General features: G+C 46.0%; 1 protein-coding gene across 1 annotated transcript in view; it reads left to right on the plus strand.

The window, feature by feature from the left end:
• Positions 1 to 14,809, plus strand: part of BRIP1 (BRCA1 interacting helicase 1) — a 186,959-nt gene extending 172,150 nt beyond the window's left edge. The window contains exons 18-20 of the mRNA XM_060259393.1: positions 5,343 to 5,425; positions 12,362 to 12,685; positions 13,749 to 14,809. Coding sequence (XP_060115376.1) covers positions 5,343 to 5,425; positions 12,362 to 12,685; positions 13,749 to 14,590 — 1,249 coding nt within the window. The 3' untranslated portion in view covers positions 14,591 to 14,809. The remainder of the gene's footprint in view (positions 1 to 5,342; positions 5,426 to 12,361; positions 12,686 to 13,748) is intronic.
• The last annotated feature ends 7,625 nt before the right edge of the window (positions 14,810 to 22,434 follow it).

A 22,434-nucleotide genomic window follows, 5' to 3' on the forward strand; every position in this document is an offset into this window, starting at 1 on the left:
TCTTGGTCAGTCTCTGCCAGTTCACACCCCATCAACTTGTCTTTAAGGATTCTGATTCTCGCTACTATTATTACCACCAGGGCTTTTTTTAAAACAAAAAAAGCCCAGCGGGAATGTATTTGCACATTAGGCCACATCCCTGATATCACCATTGTTTCATACGGGACTGTTTTGTAGATAAAGCCCAGCAGGAACTCATTTGCATATTAGGCCATACCCCCTGACACCAAGCCAGCAGCTTCTTAAGATCTGAGCCATAGAATACGCAGTACTGAGTTTTGTTCTAAATCCTTTTATTACGTTGTCGTGTCTTGGTGTTTTTAAAACTAGTCTTGCACATCTAGGAAACAAGCAGCAAAGAGGAAGACAGGCCGTTGCTCTTTAGTGCTTCTATTAAACTTCTAAAGAAGGAGCTTCATTTCACACTCCTGTTTTTATTAGCGAAGATAATATATTAATACTTAAAACTATTGCTACTATTTATCATTGTTACCTTTATAAAGGAGCAGCAGAAAAGTTTCTGAGATAGTGTCCCCTCACTGCAAGGCCCTATGAGCTGGGAGAAGTGAGAGCCAGTTTGATGTAGTGATTAAGTGTGCGGACTCTTATGTGGGAGAACTGGGTTTGATTCCCCACTCCTCCACTTGCAGCTGCTGGGATGGCCTTGGGTCAGCCGTAGCCCTCGCACAGTTGTCCTTGAATGGGCAGCTTTTGGGAGAGCTCTCTCAGCCCCACCTACCTCACAGGGTGTCTGTTGTGGGGGAGGAAGGTAGAGGAGATTGTGAGCTGCTCTGAGACTTTGAGATTCAGAGTGGAGGGCGGGATACAAATCCAGTGTTGTTGTTGATGATGATGTTGTTATCGTCGTCTTCTTCATGAACATATATGAAGCTGCCTTCTACTGAATCAGACCCTGGGTCCATCAAAGTCAGTACTGTCTACTCAGACCGGCAGCGGCTCTCCAGGGTCTCAAGCTGGGGTTTTTCACAACTATTTGCCTGAACCCTTTTTAGTTGGAGATGCTGAGGATTGAACCTTGGACCTTCTGAGCCACCATCTCTCCTCCTCCTCCTGAAAACCCACATGGACAGACTGGAGATCCAGCAGTGCAGCACTGGGTAGACACTTCTGCACTGCTTGGAGAGGGGAACCCCTTCCCCAGTCTGTTCACACCACCGGTGCCATGAGCTCAGGCCCCAGGGTAAAAATACAAAGTGCTTGGATATTGTGAGTTCTCCCCTGCCCCCAAGCCAACAGGACTTGTGTGTTTCTGCTGCTGCTTCCCATCTTCTTACGGCTGTTTCCCATCTTCCAGCCACTCACAATGGTCCAGGGCTAAAAGCCAGACACCAGAGTGCTTTATCGCTCCCTGGACCAGGTTCCATTAATAGGTTCCCACTGTAATGCTAACTAAAATGAATTATAAGAAAACTCTGTTAGTTGGGATTGCAGGGAAGCTAAAGGATCAGACCCAGACTGAAATTTCCACTCGTGGAAGACACTTCAGGAAGCAGAAGAAAATTTCCCTGCCTCACCTCTCCTCCTGCAGCCTTGTTGGTTTCCCTGGAATGCTGCTCATGGGAAGACAAGGCACCCTCAGAAATGGCCTTAGGGGCTAATGGGGGATCTGAAGAAGAAGACTGTAGATTGATACCCCACCCTTCTCTCTGAATCAGAGTCTCAGAGTGGCTTACAATCTCCTTCTTTCCCCACAACAGACGCCCTGTGAGGTGGGTGGGGCTGAGAGGACTCTCACAGCAGCTGCCCTTTCAAGGACACCTGCGAGACTATGACTGACCCAAGGCCATTCCAGCAGCTGCAAGTGGGGGAGTGGAGAATCAAACCCGGTTCTCCCAGATAAGAGTTTGCGCGCTTAACCACTACACCAAACTGGCAGCTCAGAGCAGCTCACAATCTCCTTTACCTTCCTCCTCCACAACAGACACCCTGTGGGGTGGGTGGGGCTGAGAGGGCTCTCCCAGAAGCTGTCCTTTCAAGGACAGCTCTGCGAGACTATGGCTGAAAGTAGCAGAGTGGGGAATCAAACCCATTTCTCCCAGATAAGAGTGCGCACTTAACTGCTGCACCAAACTGGCTCTCCTGCAAGAGGAAGGGGAAATTGGTCTAAATTGCATTTCCCCATCCATCAGCAGAAACACTTGTCTGGATCCAGCCCATATGTTTGTCAGACCCATGACCTAGAGCACTGTGGATCTCCGGTGGTAGGTAGCTCCCAGAAAATGGCTTCCCTGGAAGAAATCAGTCATCACAATCTAGCAGGGGTGTAGCCTGGCTGTTAAAATCAGGTCTGGTCCAGGGCTGCAAGCACAGTGTGACTGCTTATGTGAAGCATGGAAAATGTCACAGGGGGTTTTTTTGCATCCAAAGTATAAACTGACCAAAGTCTCCTATGAAGATGGAAGTGAGAGAGTTTTAATCCCAGGTGTGGCATTTTAGTGTTGCTGTTGCAGTATATGGAGTAACACAAGTCCATGAAATGCGATCACCTTTGGGTTAGGGGAGGAATAGGCCAGATGTTGCGCATGGCCAGGTGACAACTCTGCCATGAAATCTGGCAGCATCGCTTTACTTGAAAGGTGTGGGATATGTCTCCAGTGGCCCAGATGCATTCATTTTAACGACACGCTTGCTAGAGCAGTGGAAAAACGAAAGGCAGAAAGAAAATGGTTTGCTTTCCTTTCTTTTGCTAGCGTTCCCTGCATTCCCACACACCCAAGATGAAAGGCTCAAAATAAAGCTGCTGGCATTTTTTTGTTTGTTTGTTTTGGAGGCAAATGGTTTAAAATCTTAGTTTCCAATCTGAGTACAGTCCTGTAGTACTGTGGCCCCCAACCGTGTTGGCACTAGGGACCAGTTTGTGAAAGACAATTTTTCCACAGACCAGTGGGGGTTGGGGTGCTGCCCCCACTGGGGTCTTTAAATGAGGAGTAGGTGAAGGTCTCTGCCTCACTCCGCAGCCCGGTTGCTAACAGACCATGGCCTGGTACCAGTCCACGGCTTGAAGGTTGGGGACCCCTGCTCTAGAAAACGTTTCTGCTCAAGCCCCATTGCGGAAGCCTATGAGAGAGCTTTGCCCCCAGAAAACCCTGGTGGCTTCCGCTTAGTGGCACAGTTATAACACCTTTAAAAAAAAAAAAAGCATTATTTTGGTGCTGATAGATTATTCCTGGCATGCAGTGAGCAGATAGGTGAAGACACATTTGTTATCAGTTTTTAAGGTAAGGAAACGAGCATCTAGCACACATTAGGGCTCAAAACAGACATGAACTAGATGGTAAGGGAATGGATTTCCCCATTCACTGTGGGGAGAGAAGGGATTTAATCCTCAATTGCACAGCAGAGCTACTGAGCCAAGCCTCTCTTCTTTCTATTGGCTGAGGCTCCTCCCCCTCGCCCCCTGGGGAAGGAAAGAAGGAGCCAGAAATTCTTTTGCCCAGTTCCCCAGATCCCATGGAAGAAATGCAAGGAAAGCACCTTTAAGACCAATGAGTGTTAAGGTTTTAAGCATGTTTTATTTTAAAGGGTTTTTTTAAAATATATTTAATTGTGTTTATCTGTGTCCTTTATAACGTTTATATCTCTGATACTTAATCTTAAACAGGTACACACATGACCCGACCCAACACGGCCTGGCCCGACAAGGTCTCTTTTATGTCAAATCCAGCCCTCATAACAAATGGGTTTGACGCCCCTGATTTATGCATTCGTGGTCTGTTATTAGTCTACTATAATTTCATCCCACACATTTCTCCAAGTAGCTCTGGGTGGCATGTGTGGTTATCTTCTCCATTTTATCCTCATGACAGTCCTACAAGGTAGGTTAGGCTGAGAGTTACTCACCCAGTGGAGATCGAAACCCAGAGCTCCCCAGTATGAGGCTCTAACACCAGGGTCCCCAACCTTTTTTTGAGCCTGCAGTCACCTTTGGGATTCTGACACAGCGTGATGGGCGCTGCTGCAAAATGGCTTCCTGAGGAAGCGGAGCCAGAATTCTGCAGCTTCCCGTCAGTCACACAATGAAGATCTTTGTGCTGTGGTGGCAGCTTCTTCCAAAGTAACATTTTTAAAAATCTGAACAGCCAATCAGATCTCCAGTGGTCAATCAAAAGCCTTGCTGGCAGAAGCTGTACCTGGTTCCTGGTGGGCACCAGGAAAAGCGTTAGCAGGCACCATGGTGCCTTTCTTCACAGTTTATTCACAGCCTAAGCCAGCATTTAAAACAGTAAAATCATACAAAATTAAAACTGAATGACCATAAAACCGTACATAAAAAGGCATAAAATGCTGTTGTAAGACCACAAATATAACAGAACATGGCAGTTACAGCAATCAGATTGGCAAAAGGTATTTAGCCATTTCCTGACTGAATTATTAGAGATTTCCTTATTCTTGTGGCAAGCCAGCCAATTTCTGCTAATTTGTATTTAACCTCAGGGTTCTTATCGTCAAGAAGGTTCTTAAGGAGTTACAGTTTTTTGACTGCTGGTAAAAGGCATGGCCGTGGAAAATGGAAGTACTTTGTGGTGATGACTATAAGCCTCACAGTCAAATATGACATGGACTAAAGATTCGATACCACCATTGCAGCAGGGACATAACCGTTCTTGGAGCAGCACTTTTTTGAATCTCCCCTCCACCACCGCTGAAGGGAGAACGTCCCACCTCATGAGAGTGAACGTTCTCCTATATTCATTATTTGTTAAGCGGTATAAGGAGGGCATCGGGGTCACCCTGTTGATTGGTTCTGTCAGATCCCGCCATTTGCTTGTGGGGTTACGGTCATTTTGTCTGACAACATCCAATATTATTCTCTGTTTCACTATTTCTCTAGCATTATCATAAGAGAACTGAGATATTGTTTTGAAAGGCCATGGGCACTACGTGGGGGAGCCCTGCTAAAAAAAACAACTAAAAAACTCTAGCAAAGTGAGTTATTTCCCTTTTGAGATTAATAAAATGAAGAGGAAGCTCTGTTTCACTGAGTAAAATGATACAGGGAGAAGAGTTAAACTACCCAGCACTGTGGCTAAGTCTGAATCAAAGCCTAAATATTAAAAATGCCAGGAAAACCTGTCCATGCATCTACCAGCGTAATGTCTGTTTTGGACCCATGTTTTTGCATTTGACCTTGCATTAACCTCACAACAATTATGTTGGGAAGCAAATTGTAGGTTTTAACTTCACATTTTTGGGGGCGGGGGGTGTCTGTTTTGAGTTCACTCTTTTTTTCCCTTTCTCTCCTTCATCCCTTTCAAAACACTTTTAAGGCAGCGAAGAAGATGATCACATGTGTGTTTTTTTCCTTATTTCTTCTGTTTTAGGTGCATTCGGCACAGGTGTGACTGGGGTGCGCTGATTTTAGTCGACGACCGCTTCAGGCGGAACCCCAAAAAATACATAGCTGGTAAGATAAAATTGGCAATATTGCAATCCTGCTAAGGAACAGATGCCCCATGGTTTATTCCCAGCCCGCAAAAATCTTTGCCCTGCCTCTTGCTTCTTCAGCATTCACAAACGTCCCACATCCCAGCTGTTTAGTTGAGCACAGGGGTGGCCTGATGCCCTATGGCACCCTAGGCAGACTCACTGCCTGGCACCCCCCACAGCGCCCCCATGTGTGGCTCCAAGCCCTCCTGCGCCTCTCCTCCTTCCCCATCCCATGTCAGTTTCAATGCCGGAACCGGCTGTAGCGCTGCGTTCTGACTATCTAAAGCTCCCCCCTGACACACACCAATCGATCGATGGGTAAAACCATGCCACGGGGCCAAGCTCACAGTTTGTCAGGACCAGCGTCCTGAAAGGGCGGCCCTGCTGCCGCTGACTCCTCTCCCATCCAGGAAGTGGGAAGGGGAGGAGTCAGCGACAGCGAGGCCACCCTTTCAGGATGCTGGTCCTTACAAACTAAGCGCAGCCCCGCAGCGTAGTTTTACCCGTCCATGTAGCTATCGGCAGGGGGGAGACTTTAGCTAGTCAGAACGCAGCACTAGAGCCGGTTCCGGCATTGAAACTGACATGGGGTGTGGAAGGGAGGGAGGAGGAGGAGGCGCAGGGGGGCAAACTAGGTGGAGGAGGGAGGCTGAATTTGTCGCCCCCGCCCTGCCAGTGCCCTAGGCAACCGCCTAGTTTGCCTAGTGGGGGAGCTGGCCCTGGTTGAGCATTGTGTAAAATAATAATAATAAAAAAATTATTTTTACTTTCTTTATTTGGACCGGTTCATTCTCCCCAGTGGGAACCCAAAGTAGCTTGCCTCATTCTCCATCCAGATAGATCCAGGTGGGCAGCCGTGTTGGTCTGAAGCAATAGAACGAAGTAGGAGTCCAGTAGCACCTTTAAGACCAGCAGAGTTTTATTCAGAATGAAAGCTTTTGTGTGCATGCACCCTTCAGACAATGGAATGGGGCACAGTGAGCACCCAGACTTGCAAGCAAGAGAGCAATTAACAGACTGCCTTACGACAGACTGCAATTTATTGCCTTATGACACTCTCACGATCATTCTCCCATTCTGACATGTTACTGTTTTGTTGGTTTCCCATGCAGATGCTATCCAGACCAGGTGTTTTTTCAATTTGTTAATTTCACTATTTTGCCAGTGAATTCTAACTTTGTACCACTTTGCGTTCTTAACCCCTGCCCACCAGCTATATGTAGCTCTGCTCGCTGTACCCCATTCCATTGTCTGATGAAGTGTGCTCACAGCACCCAAAAGCTTATATTCTGAATAAAACTTTGTTGGTCTTAAAGGTGCTACTGGACTCCTGCTTCATTCATTCTCCTTCATTCTCCTCTGCTCCATTTTATTTTCACTACAGCCCTGCATGGTAGGTTAAAGACTGAAAGAGCATGTGGCCCAGCAGGCTTCCACGGCATATTTATAAGTCTCTGTTCCTGCCCAGGGCGGTATTAAAACCACAAATATCAAGCAGTAAGAAGCTGTACGACAGAATAGTCAATCATATATTTATTTGCAGTTATCGAATTAAACAATGGTGGCAAAAGATCAAGATGGAAATGGCGGTGGATGCCAGTTCTAGTCAAATGCACCAAGTCCCTGTTATTTCCTGTGAAGGTGCCTGTCTCGTATATGTGTTGTCTCTTAAGGGGTGTCATTTGGGAACTCTTCTCGCATAACACAGATATCACTTTTGTGTAGGTACAGATATTTTCCTCAAGCAGAAGTGATGAGCGCACAGCGGTTTGTTTTGATGTGGGAAATTGTGATCTGTGACACGGCCCTTGGATTCAGTATAAATTGGATTCGGTATAAATAAACTCTGGCTGGAACGATGTATTATATCGGTTGCGTGACTCCTACTGGAAACAGCACCCCTGTGTTCCTCTTCTCCCTTCAAAAATGTCCAACACTACAAAATCCTTGAGATAACATCACGTCGCACAGTCTCCCAGCTCCATTTCCCACTCTAAAGGAAATTCAGAGCATTATGACTGCGTCACCCATTCTGGTTTATGGAAGGAGATACGGGGCTAATGGTTTCAACAATGGCCACGCATCCTCCATAATGTCCAGGATATTTATTGGTTTGTTTATACGGTGCTTTACAGTCCTGGCCTTTGAAAGCTTCTTTCTTTTACCAGGCCATAGAAAATCTCCACCATGTTTGCAAACGCTGAGCATGTTCTGTTGGCCGTCTGCTCCACATGGCAAGGCGCTAATCAGCACTTTACCGTACGCGCTCTCTGATTACAAGAGTAAATTGTGTAGGGTGAAATGTTACTAGCAAATAGGAATGCCATTAAATGTTTGTTTTTGTTGCTACAGATATAAATTCATGCAGTTTTAAAGTGCAGTGGTGGGTAAATCAAATATATATATCTCATGAAGTCCTTATGATAGCTGATGCTGACATTGTATAAAAATGAGGCATTGCCCCAGACAAGACCATTGCTAAGTATGAATTAGTAATCCCTGAGGAGCTTTGAAGATGCTCATTAGACAGGGACTGCTTCTGTAATGTCCATAACAACTTGGTCTTATTAATTACTAAAAAGATTTCAAATGGGTACCAGGGTGATTTGCAGGTCTTGTTTTCCCCTAGCATAGGCTTGGAGCTTAACCAGTATATAGAACCAGGGCTGTGTTGAATTTTGGTGGTCTTTAAGGTGCTACTCAACTAGAATTAGAGTGTATAAAAATGCATTTAAAGTACTTTCTCATTGACTGCTGCATCTTCCTTCTACATTCAAACATATGAGTGATCGCATAGTGAATAGATGTCACAGTACTATAGTTCAGGGGTGTCAAACATGTGGCCCAAGGACCAGATCAGGCCCCCAGAAGACTACTATCAGGCCCACAAGCAACTCACTGTCATCTGCTTCCTTCTCTCTCGCTTCTTTCTGCATCACCACTTGCTTTGCCAGGCTTGCACAATCACAGGATCTATAAAGCAAAGCCTCTGTTTTCTCCATTGCCTGACCAGCACGCAAAGCAATTTATGTACAAAAACTTGCAGTGCCCAGCCATTTCATGTTTTCCGCTAGGTCTTGGGCTTAAAGCATTGATCATGAGATTTCTGTAATGAATGTCAATAAATCAAAAGTTGGTTTGGAACTTACAGATATACACCTGACCAACACCTGAATAGCATATTCAAGATTGCAACAGCACAGACATTGTCTCCTGATTCTGATGCAATGATTCAGAGTAAGAGGTGTCAGCTATCAGAAACTGTTAGACAAAACATTGCAAAAGTGCTAATCTTTTAATCTGTTTAAAGTTGTATTTTTTAAAAAATCTTTAACTGTGTTTGTGTCCTTTATAAAGTTTATATCTCTGCTACCCGGCCTTACATTTTATGACACCCATGGCCCGGCCCAACAAGGCTTCATAACAAATGAGTTTGACCTCTGAATGTAGTTGATAGGGTTTTCCTATATAATAATTAGGGCATGAAACATTTTTATTCCCATTGATTTCAATTTGCTTTGCGCTTTTATCATTGTATTCACATTTTCTTCTATTTTTGTTATTTCACAAATTCATTTGACTTCTGTATTTGTTATCTGTGGAAACACATTTTCAGCTACAATTGGACAAATTTCACAAGATCTTGAGTAGGGATGGGCACGAACTGGGAAAATGGAGGTTTGTGGGGTCTCACGAACCATCACGGACCTTTACCAAACTGGTTCATTTTATGAGGTTCGTGATGCAGTAAAACAGCCTCCTTGTAGGCTTGAGGCACCAAACTTGCAGTGAGCGTCCAGCTGCCTCTCCTCTACTTGTCCTACTAGTTTGGTGAGGATTGGCTATGGGGGAGGCAGTAGCAGCCCCTGCCCCCCAAAGCAGGTGCCTCCAGGAAAGTGCTGTCTGGGGAAATAACAGCTGCAGATACAGGAGTGTGTTGAAAGGGTTCCCCGCAAGCTAGAGTCATCAAACTAAAGAGGGCCTTCCTGGGATGCCCCTATACCTGCCCTCCAAGGGTTGGCTGTGGGGGGGGGGGTCAGTAGCAGCCCCCCCCCCAAGCAGGTGCCTCCAGGAAAGTGTTCTCTGGGGAAATCACAGCTGCAGGTTCTGGAGGAGGTTTTTTTTTTTTTAAGGTAAAGGTAGTCCCCTGTGCAAGCACCAGTCATTTCCGACTCTGAGATAACGTTGCATCACAATGTTTTCAAGGCAGACTTTTTTACAGGCTGGTTTGCCCTTGCCTTCCCCAGTCATCTACACTTTCCCCCCAGCAAGCTGGGTACTCATTTTACCGCCCTCAGAAGGATGGAAGGCTGAGTCAGCCTGGAGCCGGCTACCTGAACCCAGCTTCTGCTGGGATCGAACGCTGGTCGTGAGCAGAGTTTAGGACTGCAGTACTGCAGCTTTACCACTCTGCGCCACGAGGCTGTTTCACTGGAGGAATTAAAGATGTTTTTAAAATAGGGTTTACACGGCTTGGCTTGATTTAGTCGCCATCCCACTGCACGCCCTTGAGGTAGTGCCAGTAGCATCTGCATAAATGCATTAGCAAATATTTTTGCGGAGGGTATTGAAAAATTGCCAGATGGGGACAGGGTTTTTGGGTACCACAGAAATCATTCATTTATTTACTTAATTTATAACCCTCATTTCTTGCTGAGTCTCAAGGCAGATTACAGCTAAAAAGAATCCAGTTAAGTCAGGTATAATATGTGCAATTACACTGTATTGATAGTAAGCAAAATTAGAGAACTTTGTTCTAAAAATCACAATATAATACAGACAATAAAGTCAGAGTCACACGATTGGTGCAACATGCAGTGTAACTTTTATATTGCGCTCAATAAATAACGCAATTACACTGGATTACAGAATTGGAAAGCCGTGCACGTTTGCAATAAAATGTTTGTGGAAAATTGTAAACAGCTTCAGCTCAGCTCTGATACGGAGGTGGCTAATAGGAAATACTCTTCTCAGCATGCATTTAATAATCATAGCTGACTTATTAGTCTGCATATTAGCCAGATGTTAGAAGGAGGTGGCGCTTTAATATTGTGGAAGTAAAAGGAGCGGTAGCAGGCTTCGTGTTTTCGATTCATGTTTTTTGAGTGATCTCAGGGAGAGGCGGCAGAACAAATACTGCCCCTGTCTTGTCAGTAGGTGGTGCTCGGGTTCTACCGCATGAGCTGCATTGGCCGGATCCCAAGGAAAGTAGGGAGATAATAAGACAAGAAAATAAAATAAGACTCACAATTAGTCTTGCACAGTAATTTTAAAATTGGTAAATGGCAACAATTCTTGCAAGCCGTTTTGTGCTCACACAGTATTGATTCTTAGTAAAAAAAAAAACACCCCCCCCCCCACCACCACCACCACCTTTTTTTACTGCAGCAAGACTATTGGAGACTGCAATAAATGTGTATGGATTAATTATATCAGAAATTCTGAAAAGTATTAAGTAAGCTGTTGTATTAATTATATCAGAAATCCTGAAAATTATTAAGTAAGCTGTTATCGGTACATATGAGTTTATGCAATTTTATCTTAATTGTCCATTTTTTACAAAAAAAAAAAGACACGGAAGAAAAATGTGTTTTACTTAAAAAAGGTAAATCCATCAGCATTTTAAAGGCTGATTTAGTAAGTGTACCACCCCTGCAGGTTCATGGTGAACTTACTACATTCCTTGAAACATTCACAAAATACACAAGGATGCAATAGATACAGTGAAATTCTGGTGCCTGAGTCCAGGTTGGCAACTAAATATCATCAGAGACGTCTTCCGAAGTGAGCAAGGGCTGCAGAAAACCCGCCAATATTGTTCAGGTCTCTTGTGAATCTAAAGCCAAAGAGCTCTGAAGCATCTTCCTTTCCATTTATACCAGGACCAAGGCCTTTGGTGGGCCCCTGAGGCACTTACTCCCATTTGTGGACCAGAACAAAGAGCTGAATGCATACTGCCAGAGCCCTGGGAGAGTTAACTGTTCATACCTCTGAAAGGGGGCTAAGGAGCAGGGAGCTTGGAATGAGAGGCTGTGGTGTTTAAAGGAAGGGAGGGGTTTTGCACTGCTTCTCCCCAGACAAGAGGCTGTCATGCAAAGAGCTGTGTGCCAGTGTCTTGGCTCAGTGGGAGAAAAATGCAAAAAAGTGGAAGGAATCCTGCTGTGCTGGGAGCCAAATGGGAAATCCCTGGGGCTGAATTGAGCTTGCAGGTTGTCAATTGCGTGTTCCAGTTCCTAAGAGACACTGGGTTGAATCTAGGCTAAATTCTCTGCTAACGGAAGGCGGTGATGGTGATTCCCACAGTTTGCCTCTCATGCTGTTCATGGGTCCCCCCCGCTGTGGCCCAGGAGCAGCATTTTGGGGGGGATCATTGGGGTGCAGAAGTAGCTGGAATGTCCTGTTCCGCTGACATGAAGTACCTTGCATGAGTGGAATATTTAGTCTGGCTCCAATTCCAAAAGTTGTAGCTTGTAGACTCACTGAATCTCATTGACTGCAATCTGGAGGACGTCTTCCCAAGGATAGATCCAGGTGGGTAGCCGTGCTGGTCCGAAGCAGCAGAGCGAAGTTTTATTGAAGGTATAAAAGCTTCCTTGCGCATCCATACTTCTTCAGATGTGCACAAAAACGTATACCTTAAATAAGACTTTGACTCAAGCTTTGTTCTGCCTTCCCAAGGAGAAGCTCCAATGAATAGCATGGGATTTACTCCCAAGTACTCCTGCATAAGAACTCTGCTATAGGCTCGCAGGGGTGGTTGTAGGAATTCAAATCTGACGACCTGAATTTGTGAGCCTAATCGATGAAACAAAATCAGCTTTATCCGTCCCAATTAACATAAGTCATCTTACGTGTTTAATAGTAACAATGCAGACAAATTCTTCCACTGATTTCCAACTGCATCTTTTCAAAGGTCTATCGAAATGGATCCGTCAGCAAATCCAGCATCACGAATGCTTTGAGCATGCGCTCGGTTCTTTGGATACGTTTACTAAAAAAAACCAGAAGGTCATCGATTCTTCACTTCAGGGCAATGCTGAACCTCTGTTCACGCCTTCACGTTTGATGACCCCGTCAACAAATTCCTTTTTGGAGGCCACCCAGCATCCTTCACGGGATGTTTCTGTTGAAAGAGGAGCGCAGAACTTGGTCCCAGAAACGCTTTCTGCTGTGGACGTCGACATGACTGGTCCAGCAACGTCCAGCCAGTCACACGGCATCTTTGCAAAGGAAAAAAGTATGCCTTTCTGTTGGGTTTCTGATGCAATTTCACTTCCTGTTGTCATGAGTTATTTAAGTGTTTGTATATGCATGCTGATGTTTAGCCAGTGAGCAGGTAGGGCCAATGAAAATGTGTGCACCTACTTCCCGCTAAGGCTAGGTGTCGATATGCATAGTGACCATTGAGGGAGAGCCCTAATAGGCTAATCCATATATCTGGGTGGTGGTCTGAGGGAAACCATTTGGTCAGTTTTGAAAATTTCCATTGTCTTCATTTTTTTATAAGCAAGATCCAAAGAACTGGGCCAGAGTGGGGGCCAGCACACCTTAGACCTCCTCCTGCCAAATGAACCTACCTGTCTACTCTGGGTATCTTCAGAGGCCCTGCGTTGGATGCCACCTGCCACCTAATGCTAGACAGGTGGCAGCCCTAAACAAGGCCTTCTCAGTCATGGCTCCAGAACTTTGGAACTCACCCCCAGCAAGATTTTTCTGTCTCCTTGTGTGTTGTCTTCTGCCAGCAGGCGAAGACTCATATGTTTTCTTTGGCATTCCCTCCGTAGCTCATATTAGCACACCTCCCTTTTTGTGTGTTAATATATTTCTCTGTGGGTGATATCAGACAGGCTTTTAAAGCCGCCTGGGGGTTGGGAGGCAGGCGGACCAAAAAAATGCGTCCACACATGCGCATTTGCCTGCCGTCCCCGTCCTGCCCCGGTCCCGTCCCAGGCTTGCCAGGAGCCGGCTCAAAAAGGCACCACTTTCAAAGTGGTACCTTTTTGCTGGAAAGCTGGGAGGCGCCCAGAGAGTCCCTGAAGAGCCGTGGACGGGATGCGAGAGTGTTCCAGGCACTCCCTGGGTACCCACCGCCCGCAGCTTTTCTGCACGCCCTCCGGAAGCTCCGGGGCCCTCCATTTCCGGCTGGCTCTCTTTGGGACGGCTTGCAGCCGACCCGAACCAGCCGTCTGGTATCACCCTGTGTTTCTCTGCTTTGCTTATTGATTTAAAGATTTTATATCAATGGTATTATCTGTTAATTAATATTATCTGTTCCTCTTTCTTTTTCCCTCCCTGTACAGGCGATTGGCTATCTTATCAGACAGTAAACCAAGAAAACCTTACAGACTCCAAATCCAGCGGTTCCACCATTGAGAACAAAAGAGGGAAAGTAAGCAGTCGTCTCACCTCTGGTAACATAAAGCACTATTTTAGTAAAATGTTGACGTCAACACCTCGGCCTGCAGAGAGAAAGAAAAACACTTCCAAAGCAGCGTGGCAACCAGAGCAGCCAGTTGGCAAGCCCTGCCAGCTCGCCACAAGCGGACGCCAGCAGAAGCTGTTTTCAGCTGGAGAAGGCAGACCAAATGAGCTTGCAGCACATGGAGAAACTATTAGCGAGGCAAGAGAGGCTTCTGGCTCAGTCTTTCCAGAATATACTGCTGAACAGCAGCTCTGCATCTATGAAGACAGTGGGGGTGCAGCTGTTTCTCCATTGAGAGGGAACACCAAACTGTCAATGTCGGACATAAATGTCGATGAAGATGCTGATGATAGTATCTATTTCACACCTGAACTTTATGATGAGTCAGAAGAGAAAAGTGAATTGCTAACACACGCTTCCAGTGAGATGGGGACTGTGTTGGAACTTGCTGTGTCTGTTGCAACTGAAGATCCTCTGGAAATTAGTGCCCCAAGCGCAGTAGATACTTCAGTCGGGATGCAAACCGATGCAGCAGCAGAGTCAGGGAACCATGAAATCTTGCAAAGCTGTAAGAGTTATAACAACGGTGCCGTCGGAGCAGCTGTATGTAGTATTAGCATAGGTGAAGCTGGGCAGAAAGAAGAGACTCCAAGAAGGAGAAATAAACTTTCCAGATCAAGGAACAAAGGTGTGTCTCTCTTTCAGTCAAGTGGTCATTAGAACCTCATTTCTATCAGTTCAGCTAGGTTTTCCAGACAGAAGCATGAAATGGGTTATTCTTTTAGTTTTACATCAGGACAAACGCCATCAATACATTTTTTTTTTTTCAGTCAAGCAAAGCAAGTTACAAATCATCCGATGCTGAAACATCACAGCTGATCTGTGTCTCCTCCTCCTCTCTTCCCTGTAGCGTTTAATAAAGGAAAAAGAGTGGCAGTACATTGGCATCACATTGTGAGGTTCCCTTCCCTGCAAACAGCAGCAAATTAAGTGGAGCAGGAACAGGGGAAGTTGCTATAGAGAGGCATCATGCCTTGCAAGTTGCGTTACGAATGACAAGGAAGGGGAGGGGAGGGGTCCGTTGCCTTCACAGCAGCCGTGCATCAACTGTAATGTGTCCTAAAAAATGTATTCATTATAGCAGTGGTCCCCGAACCTTTTTGGCACTGGGGACCGTCACCAGGGCTGGCCCACCCACCGTGGCCCCAGGGCCCTGCCCCCCTCACAGCACATGCTGCCCCCCTGCGGCACCACACTGCCCCCATGCCATGCAGCCGCCCCGCCCCCCTCACAGCACACGCAGCCTCGCCCCCTTGTGGCGCCTCCTCTACCCTCCATTTTTACAATTTTAAGGCTGGGAAAGGGGTGGTGAAGCGCCACCTTCCCTGGCTCTTTAAAGGCTGCCCCCCCCCGACGCAGCAGGGGCAGGCAGCCTGCTGAAGAAGTGGTGCTGCCCTTGCCTCCTTTCCATTTCCTTCCTGGCGTGGAAAGGAAGTGGAGAGGAGATAAGGGAGGTGCTGCTTCTTCAGAGGGTCGCCCGCTGCTACAGCAGCGGTTTTCCCGGGGGGCGGGATCAGCCTTTAAAGAGCCAGGGAAGGTGGCGCTTCTCTACCCCTTCCCCAGCCTTAAAACTGTAAAAACGGAGAATAGAGGAGGTGCTGCGAGAGGGGGCAAGGCTGCGTGGCGCCATGGGGGGGCAGGGCGGCCAGGCTGCATGGTCTGGTTGCCAACAGGTCGCGGACTGATATTAGTCTGTGGTCCAGAGGTTGGGGACCCCTGCATTATAGCCTGGATGCTACGAATGACCAGCAGAAGGCACCAAGAGCCCCGAAGCTTCCCCTCCTTCCTCTGAGAGCCATCTCCCATCCTGGGCAAGTTTATTCCCAGGATCAAGGGACTTGAATATACTAATAGGGGAAGGGAATGGGGTCACCCTTTTCACCTCCACTCACAGAAGAGAGAGAGGAGAGATCTCACCCACTTCCCTCTCTCCACTTAAGCCATCTGACCTGTGTAGCTGTTAGTACATGCGAGTACCATGGAATAAACTTGCCCAGGATCAAAAATGGGTTTTGGGGAGGAGAGGTCGCTGGGGAAGACCCCACAGTTTTGTGCCCATGGATCACAGGATGCAGTCCATTGATTTCTGCAGTTCCCATGCAGTACAAGCAGTATGGACTCAGGGTCTTTTCAGGACGTAGGGTCTAAGGAAAGCTCTCTTGCTTATAACAAATGGACTAAGCTGTCTTGTGTGGGGTAGCCAGGTCTCATAGCCTGTTCCGTTCCCAGAAAGAACGGGGGCTATAAACCAGGAAAGGTGTGATAATTAAAAAAAAAAAAATTCAGTACAGCCCAGTTTGTTATTTCATTTTTGACACACTCCAGACTAATGTTATGGTAAAAAGTAACACTTGAATAGGCCATGGGTGGTTTGGAGAGAGATAAGACTCCATGGGTTGGATCCAGTGGAAGAAATTCCCATCAGAGGAACGGGCCTTTCTTGCCTCCCCCGTCATGCTACAGCCCAAGGTGCTCCCCAAGATTCTGCGTCTTGGAGATGAGAACCCCCCACAGGAGTAGAATGAGAGATGAATCTATCATGGAATCAGCAGAAATCTCCCTCCTATTAAATCTACTGCTGGATCCGACCTTTTTTTATTTTGTAATCACCAGCTTTTCCCCCTCGCTTCCCAAAATCTTGTCTGGAAGAATATGGTGGCCACAGAATCCCTGTAGGAGACCTGGTTTTACAAGGACAGCATATGTGTGTCGATGGTATGTATGGTAACCTCAAAGTTTCCATGTGGTCTGCTGCTGTTGCTTTTTTGCTCTAGGATGTGCAAAGAACGTCCCCTTTCTGTGCCATCTGCCAGACAGACCAGTATGTAGGGAAATCAGCCGAACGAGAGGAGTGTCACCTCTAGAGCTTGCAGATCTCACACATCACTTGGCAACCAGGGGTGCCTTCTGGAAGTATGCATTTTTGGTTAGGGGAATGTGCGATGGGAAACAGTTGTCAGTCGTTTTACAAGAAGTTGTGTTTCTCCACACAAAAAAAGAGAGCGAACGTCAGTCTTGCATCTTTCAGCAACTCTGTGTATGCCTATGGGAGGCATAGCCCCATCAGAGCTGCTGAGCATGGAAATACGGGTAGTTAAGGACACGTGACTGTTCACGCCTCTTTGCTAGCCATGGGAAAGCCCAGTGACGCGACTACTTCCCGTGCACAGTGTGAAGCAGCTCTCGAAACTGCTCTGCTAGGACAATCTCTCAACAGTCCAGTTTTATTTGGGTTTGTTAACTTGTCAAGAAATGTCTGCTAATAAATAGAGCAGATTATAAAAAACACTATTTGTAAGGTACAGTGCTCTTAGACGTCCCTTTATTTCCGCTGGAAATATGTACATACGAATTGCTTAGTGAATTGGCACCGATGATATTTCTTCTTCCTGCTACCATGGATCGCTTGGGTTCTTTGATGTCAGGCTGCAAAATAATGGCTCCTTTTATATCTGCGGTTCTCTTCCAAATCTTGATCAAATAAGATCGCGCATACATGGTGGACACGCTGTATCTTGCTTAGTATTGTGCAGTGGAATGTGAATTGATTGCTGTATTGTTACAAACCAGAAGCGGCCCATTACAAGTAATAATTGGAATAATGGGAGGGAGCTGGGCTAAAACTACAGCTTCTTGAGTCATGCAAACCCTAAAATAATCAAATCCTAAATTTATTGAAGGGCTGAAGGTACAGAGAACTTACAAACGAAGACTCAGGAAAGCTAGTTACAGAGATTGCCGTGCCAGTGAGAGAAAGGTAAAACCGACAAGAATTGATAGTTGATTAATTTAGTGACATTTTAAGATATCAAATCTGGAACACCGCTAAGTTGTATAATTCATATCAAGTCAATTAAGAGTGATTCTGTTTATTTTGGTTCATGACTTCAGTTCAGCGCAAGTTTACAGTCCCTTCCAATGTTGCCTTAATGTGGGGAGCAGTTCTGCTCCTCCCTGCGCCACCTGAGGTCACGTATGGGGCAGCCTGCAGTCCTTCTTCTTCCCATGCTAAATTCGCTCCCCTTTCCATGTGGGGTGACTGAGGTGTTTGCAGGGGCTGTGGCAGAGAGTCCTCCCACATGACTTCGAACGTCCAGTGTGAGGGGTCTTTGGCTGCAGTGGCTCCCATTCCGCTTCAGAAGTGGGAGCAAAGTGCACAACACGCGGTGGAATGTCACAGAGTTTTGCAGTAATTCCCAGCTTGTAGGAGCCGTGTGCAAGTTTAAAGTTCTTTCTTCTCCCCCAGGCACTCCTCTGCATATTAGGCCACGTCCCGTCCCCCCCCCCCCCGATGTAGCCAATCCTCCAAGGGCTTAGAGGGCTCTTAGTACAGAGCCTACTGTAAGCTCCAGGAGGATTGGCTACATCAGGGGGCGTGGCCCAATATGCAGAGGAGCTCCTGCTAGAAAAAGAACCCTGGTTTGCTCCACTGGCATGCGGAGGAGCCACAACCTGTGGCCGGGCACTTCTGATATTTCATGTCTAATCCCCCTAGAAAAAGAGCTATAATCTTGGTGGTTGTCACCAAATTCTAAACGTAGTCCCAGTTTTTGTGTTGTTTGTTGACAGTGCCGTAAACCTTTTTGTGATCAGGGTTAGCATTTGCTGCCTTTTCAAAATGGGTTTGGGGAATTTTAATTCATTTGAATATGTAACTTTTGTAAAATGTTCAGATATATTTTTTATCTCCTTGTATTTGTTTGAAATGAGCGCGGCACCTCCCAGGCTCCCGCAACAAACCTCCTATTCAGTAAATGAAGGAAACAACCCGCAAGCTTAAGATGTCACCAATGCTAAATTGCTAGCAAGAGGGAAAGGAGGTGACCATTTTCTTTGGCTTGCACCTCTCTAGTGAGTGAAGTTCCACAGCTTTTAATAGCTTAATTTTTTTTTATTTGTTCTGCTTATCAAACATCACTGAATCCCTGAGCTGCTGGGATTGTAAAGAACCTTCTGTATAATGCATGTGGGTTGAGCCAATTATTTTATTTTAAATACAATGCATGTTGTTATTGCTGATAAATGATGTAAATTTCTAAGCAATAAAATATTGATCCAAATGCATCTATGCTTTCAGTACAATGACTAATTTATTTCTGTTGGAACCCAGGCTTTTCATTAGCGTGATAAGTGATGAAAGAGCATTATGTTTTCTCTCGAAGTAATTATCACTGTGCGTATTCAGACACTTAAAAAAATGTCTTAGTTTATATCCCTGTTATTATTTTGTGCTGAGGAGGGAAACACCAAGAGGCCCAATTTGCAAGACGAGGCCTCTACCGCATTCTATACAGAGCTAAAATGCTATCTAAGATGCCTGCTAAGTTTTTATTTTGTCTTGTTTGTGTTCTTTAGCTGTTTAATAACCAATCTCCCTTTTGCGTATTACATTATTCTTACTGCTCTTCTTGACCACCGCCCCAGTTAAAGTTTGGGCAGGCTTGGTGTTATTGTTGACCTTTTTCCTTCAAACCTATCCAGTAGACTATCAGGGATTCTTTGAAAGGTTTCAAAAATAGTTTGCCGTTTGTTTGTTGAAAGGTTAGTAGCCCGCCGCTCCTATCAATGGCTAACAGCTAGACATTTTTAAAACTACAAGATCTTAAGATATAAGACACTAATAAAAACAGCTAACATCAACATGTCCAAAAAGCAATGTTCCCCCCTCCCCCCCCCAAAAAATAAAATAAAATAATAACCTTAGTTCCCCCAAATGCTTTTTCAGATGAGCTGCTGAACTGAAAGGAGTAGGGATTAGGAAATTCTCAAGGAGTCCCTTCCAGAGTTCTGGGGCAACAGCTCAAAAGGTGGGAGGTCTTCCTTCAAGATGTATGCAGAGATGCTGTTTGAAGAATACAGACCGCAAACCTTTTCAGGCTTGTGGGTCTAGCTGTATATGTTGGGTGGTTCTTGCTGTTTTTTAAATTCTGGCCTGTGTTTTGAATCCACCCATCCATTTCCCACCATTGCCAATCAGCTTGCTTCTGGAAATTTACACTTGGGTACAAAAATGATTGTCTTCCGGGTGTCTCTACCCCTGTTGTATTTTTGTGTACTTTATTCGCAGCCAGGCAGATGAGACAACAGGATATGGTAGCAAAGAAAGACAAATTTATGCTGCGCCAAAAGCTTGGCCAGAACAAATAGATTTTTACAAGCTTCTAAAGGGCTAGAAGGGACAGTTATTAATTGTGCTTTGTTTGGGAAGGGTGTTCCTGAATCCTGTTGCTACCACTGAAAAGACCCTGTCATGTTGCTGCCCATCACACTCCAAAGCAGATCCCCACTAGAGTACCTTGATGACTCTCACTCCTTAGCTGTAAACTGTTTTAGAATGAAACATTTATTAAGGATGATTATTAAGAGTTCTCCATATGTATAAACAGTGGAAGCCTATTGTAAGATCTCAAGACAGTTATGTGTTGTAAACTTATGGTATCCAGATCCAGGTTCTAGAACAGTGGTGGCAAACCTATGGCACGGGTGCCAGAGGCGGCACTCGGAGCCCTCTCTGTGGGCACCCGCACTCCCTTCCCCCCCCCCCCGAGGCTCTGGAGTCATATCTCATTGAAGCTCCTCCTCTCCCCAAACTCAGGCTCCTTTCCCCAAATCTCCAGGTATTTCCCAACCCAAACCTGGCAAGCCTAACTGGGCCTCCTTCAGAGAGACAACCTTTTTGAGCTCGTGGGCACCTTTGGAATTCTGACGTGGGGGTGCGGGTGCAACCACATTTCAGCCCCCAAGCACAACACACAGAGGAAAATTCCTTGCAGGTGTTCCTGCAGTTTTAGGAAGGGGGTTAGATGGGACCCACTAGGGCAGGGGTGGCCAAACTTGCTTAACATAAGAGCCACATAGAATAAATGTCAGATGTGAGAGCTACCAGACATGAACGTCAGATATCTGAGAGAAGGAAGGAAGGAAGGAAAATAGGTGGGGAGGGGGAGAGAGGTGGAAAGAAAGCAACTTGAACTTCAAATGCATTCTCCAAGTCACTGGCTGGCCTGGCTTGAAGAAGTGGTTTAAAGAGACAAATGCCTTCTCTGGTGGCTTCAAGACCCACACAATGTGTGTGAAAGAGCCACATGTGGCTCCCGAGCCACAGTTTGGCCACCCCTGCACTAGAGAGATGTATATAAGGCAGCTTCACGTTTTCATGTGGCCAAGACCTGGCTGCGTTTCATATTTCAAAACTTGTGGCACAGTCCAAGCCGAAAGAAGAGAGCATGAGTGTGTGGGGGGGAGAGGAGCGATCAGGACCTGGAATCAAGCACTTTTTTTGAAGGGATGTGGGTTTATTTCAGGAAATGTTGGATCCCACTAATCTGGCAGAAACAGCGGCCAGGATCGCTTCTGGTTTAGGAGTGGAAAGGGAGGAACTGCAGGCTTCCTTGCTTTCAGATACGATGCTTCTGATAGCAATATCTGAGCAGAGCTTTTTCAGGCTACAGGAACCATAAGGCAAATTGTTGATAAGCTGTTTTTGAACTGCTTTACTACTGTTCTGGTTTGCCAGAGCACTCCTGACAAGTGTTTGTTCCGCCGCTGCTTAACAACTGCCAGTGAGGGGGTCAATTGCACTGAGGAACAACTCTTACTGTTAAAAAATTTTTCCTATGCCAGTCCTCTCCTCTGCTGCCAGCAGGAAAGGCTCCCTGCCCTCCTCTAAGTGGCAGCCCTTCTAATACTTCAAAAGAGCAATCATGTCTCCCCTCTCAACCTCCTCTTCTCCAGACTGAATATCTCCAAGTCCTTTAGCCTTTCCTCATTGGGCTAGCTCTCCATGGTTTCTCGGAAGTAATCTACAGTGAGCACTGTGGCACCTGCTCTCTACACATGCACAGGATTGGCATTTTAGTTTAAAGAAAGAAGATTATACTGGATTTATATCCCGCCCTTCACTCTGAATCTCAGGGTCTCAGAGCAGCTCACAATCTCCTTTATCTTCCTCCCTCACAACAGACACCCTGTGAGGTAGGTGGGGCTGAGAGAAGCTTTCCCAGAAGCTGACCTTTCAAGGACAGCTCTGTGATAGCTATGGCTGACCCAAAGCCATTCCAGCAGCTGAAAGTGGAGGAGTGGGGAAATCAAACCCAGTTCTCCCAGATAAGAGTCCACACACTTAACCTCTACATCAAACTGGCCCCCCTTTCTCCCATCAGACTTTCTAGTTAATCATAGAATCATAGAGTTGGAAGGGACCTCCAGGGTCATCTAATCCAACCCCCTGCACAATGCAGGAAACTCACACCTCCTAAATTCACAGAATCTTCATTGATGTCAGATGGCCATCTAGCCTCTGTTTAAAACCTCCAAGGAAGGAGAGCCCACCTGTTCCACTGAGGAATCGCTGTAACGGTCAGGAAGTTCTTCCTAATGTTGAGCTGGAAACTCTTTTGATTTAATTTCAACCCATTGGTTCTGGTCCTACCTTCTGGGGCCACAGAAAACAATTCCACCCCATCCTCTATATGACAGCCCTTCAGGTACTTGAAGATGGTGAT

Source organism: Heteronotia binoei, chromosome 18, assembly GCF_032191835.1.
Source record: "Heteronotia binoei isolate CCM8104 ecotype False Entrance Well chromosome 18, APGP_CSIRO_Hbin_v1, whole genome shotgun sequence".
In the NCBI taxonomy this organism is placed as follows: Eukaryota; Metazoa; Chordata; class Lepidosauria; order Squamata; family Gekkonidae; genus Heteronotia; species Heteronotia binoei.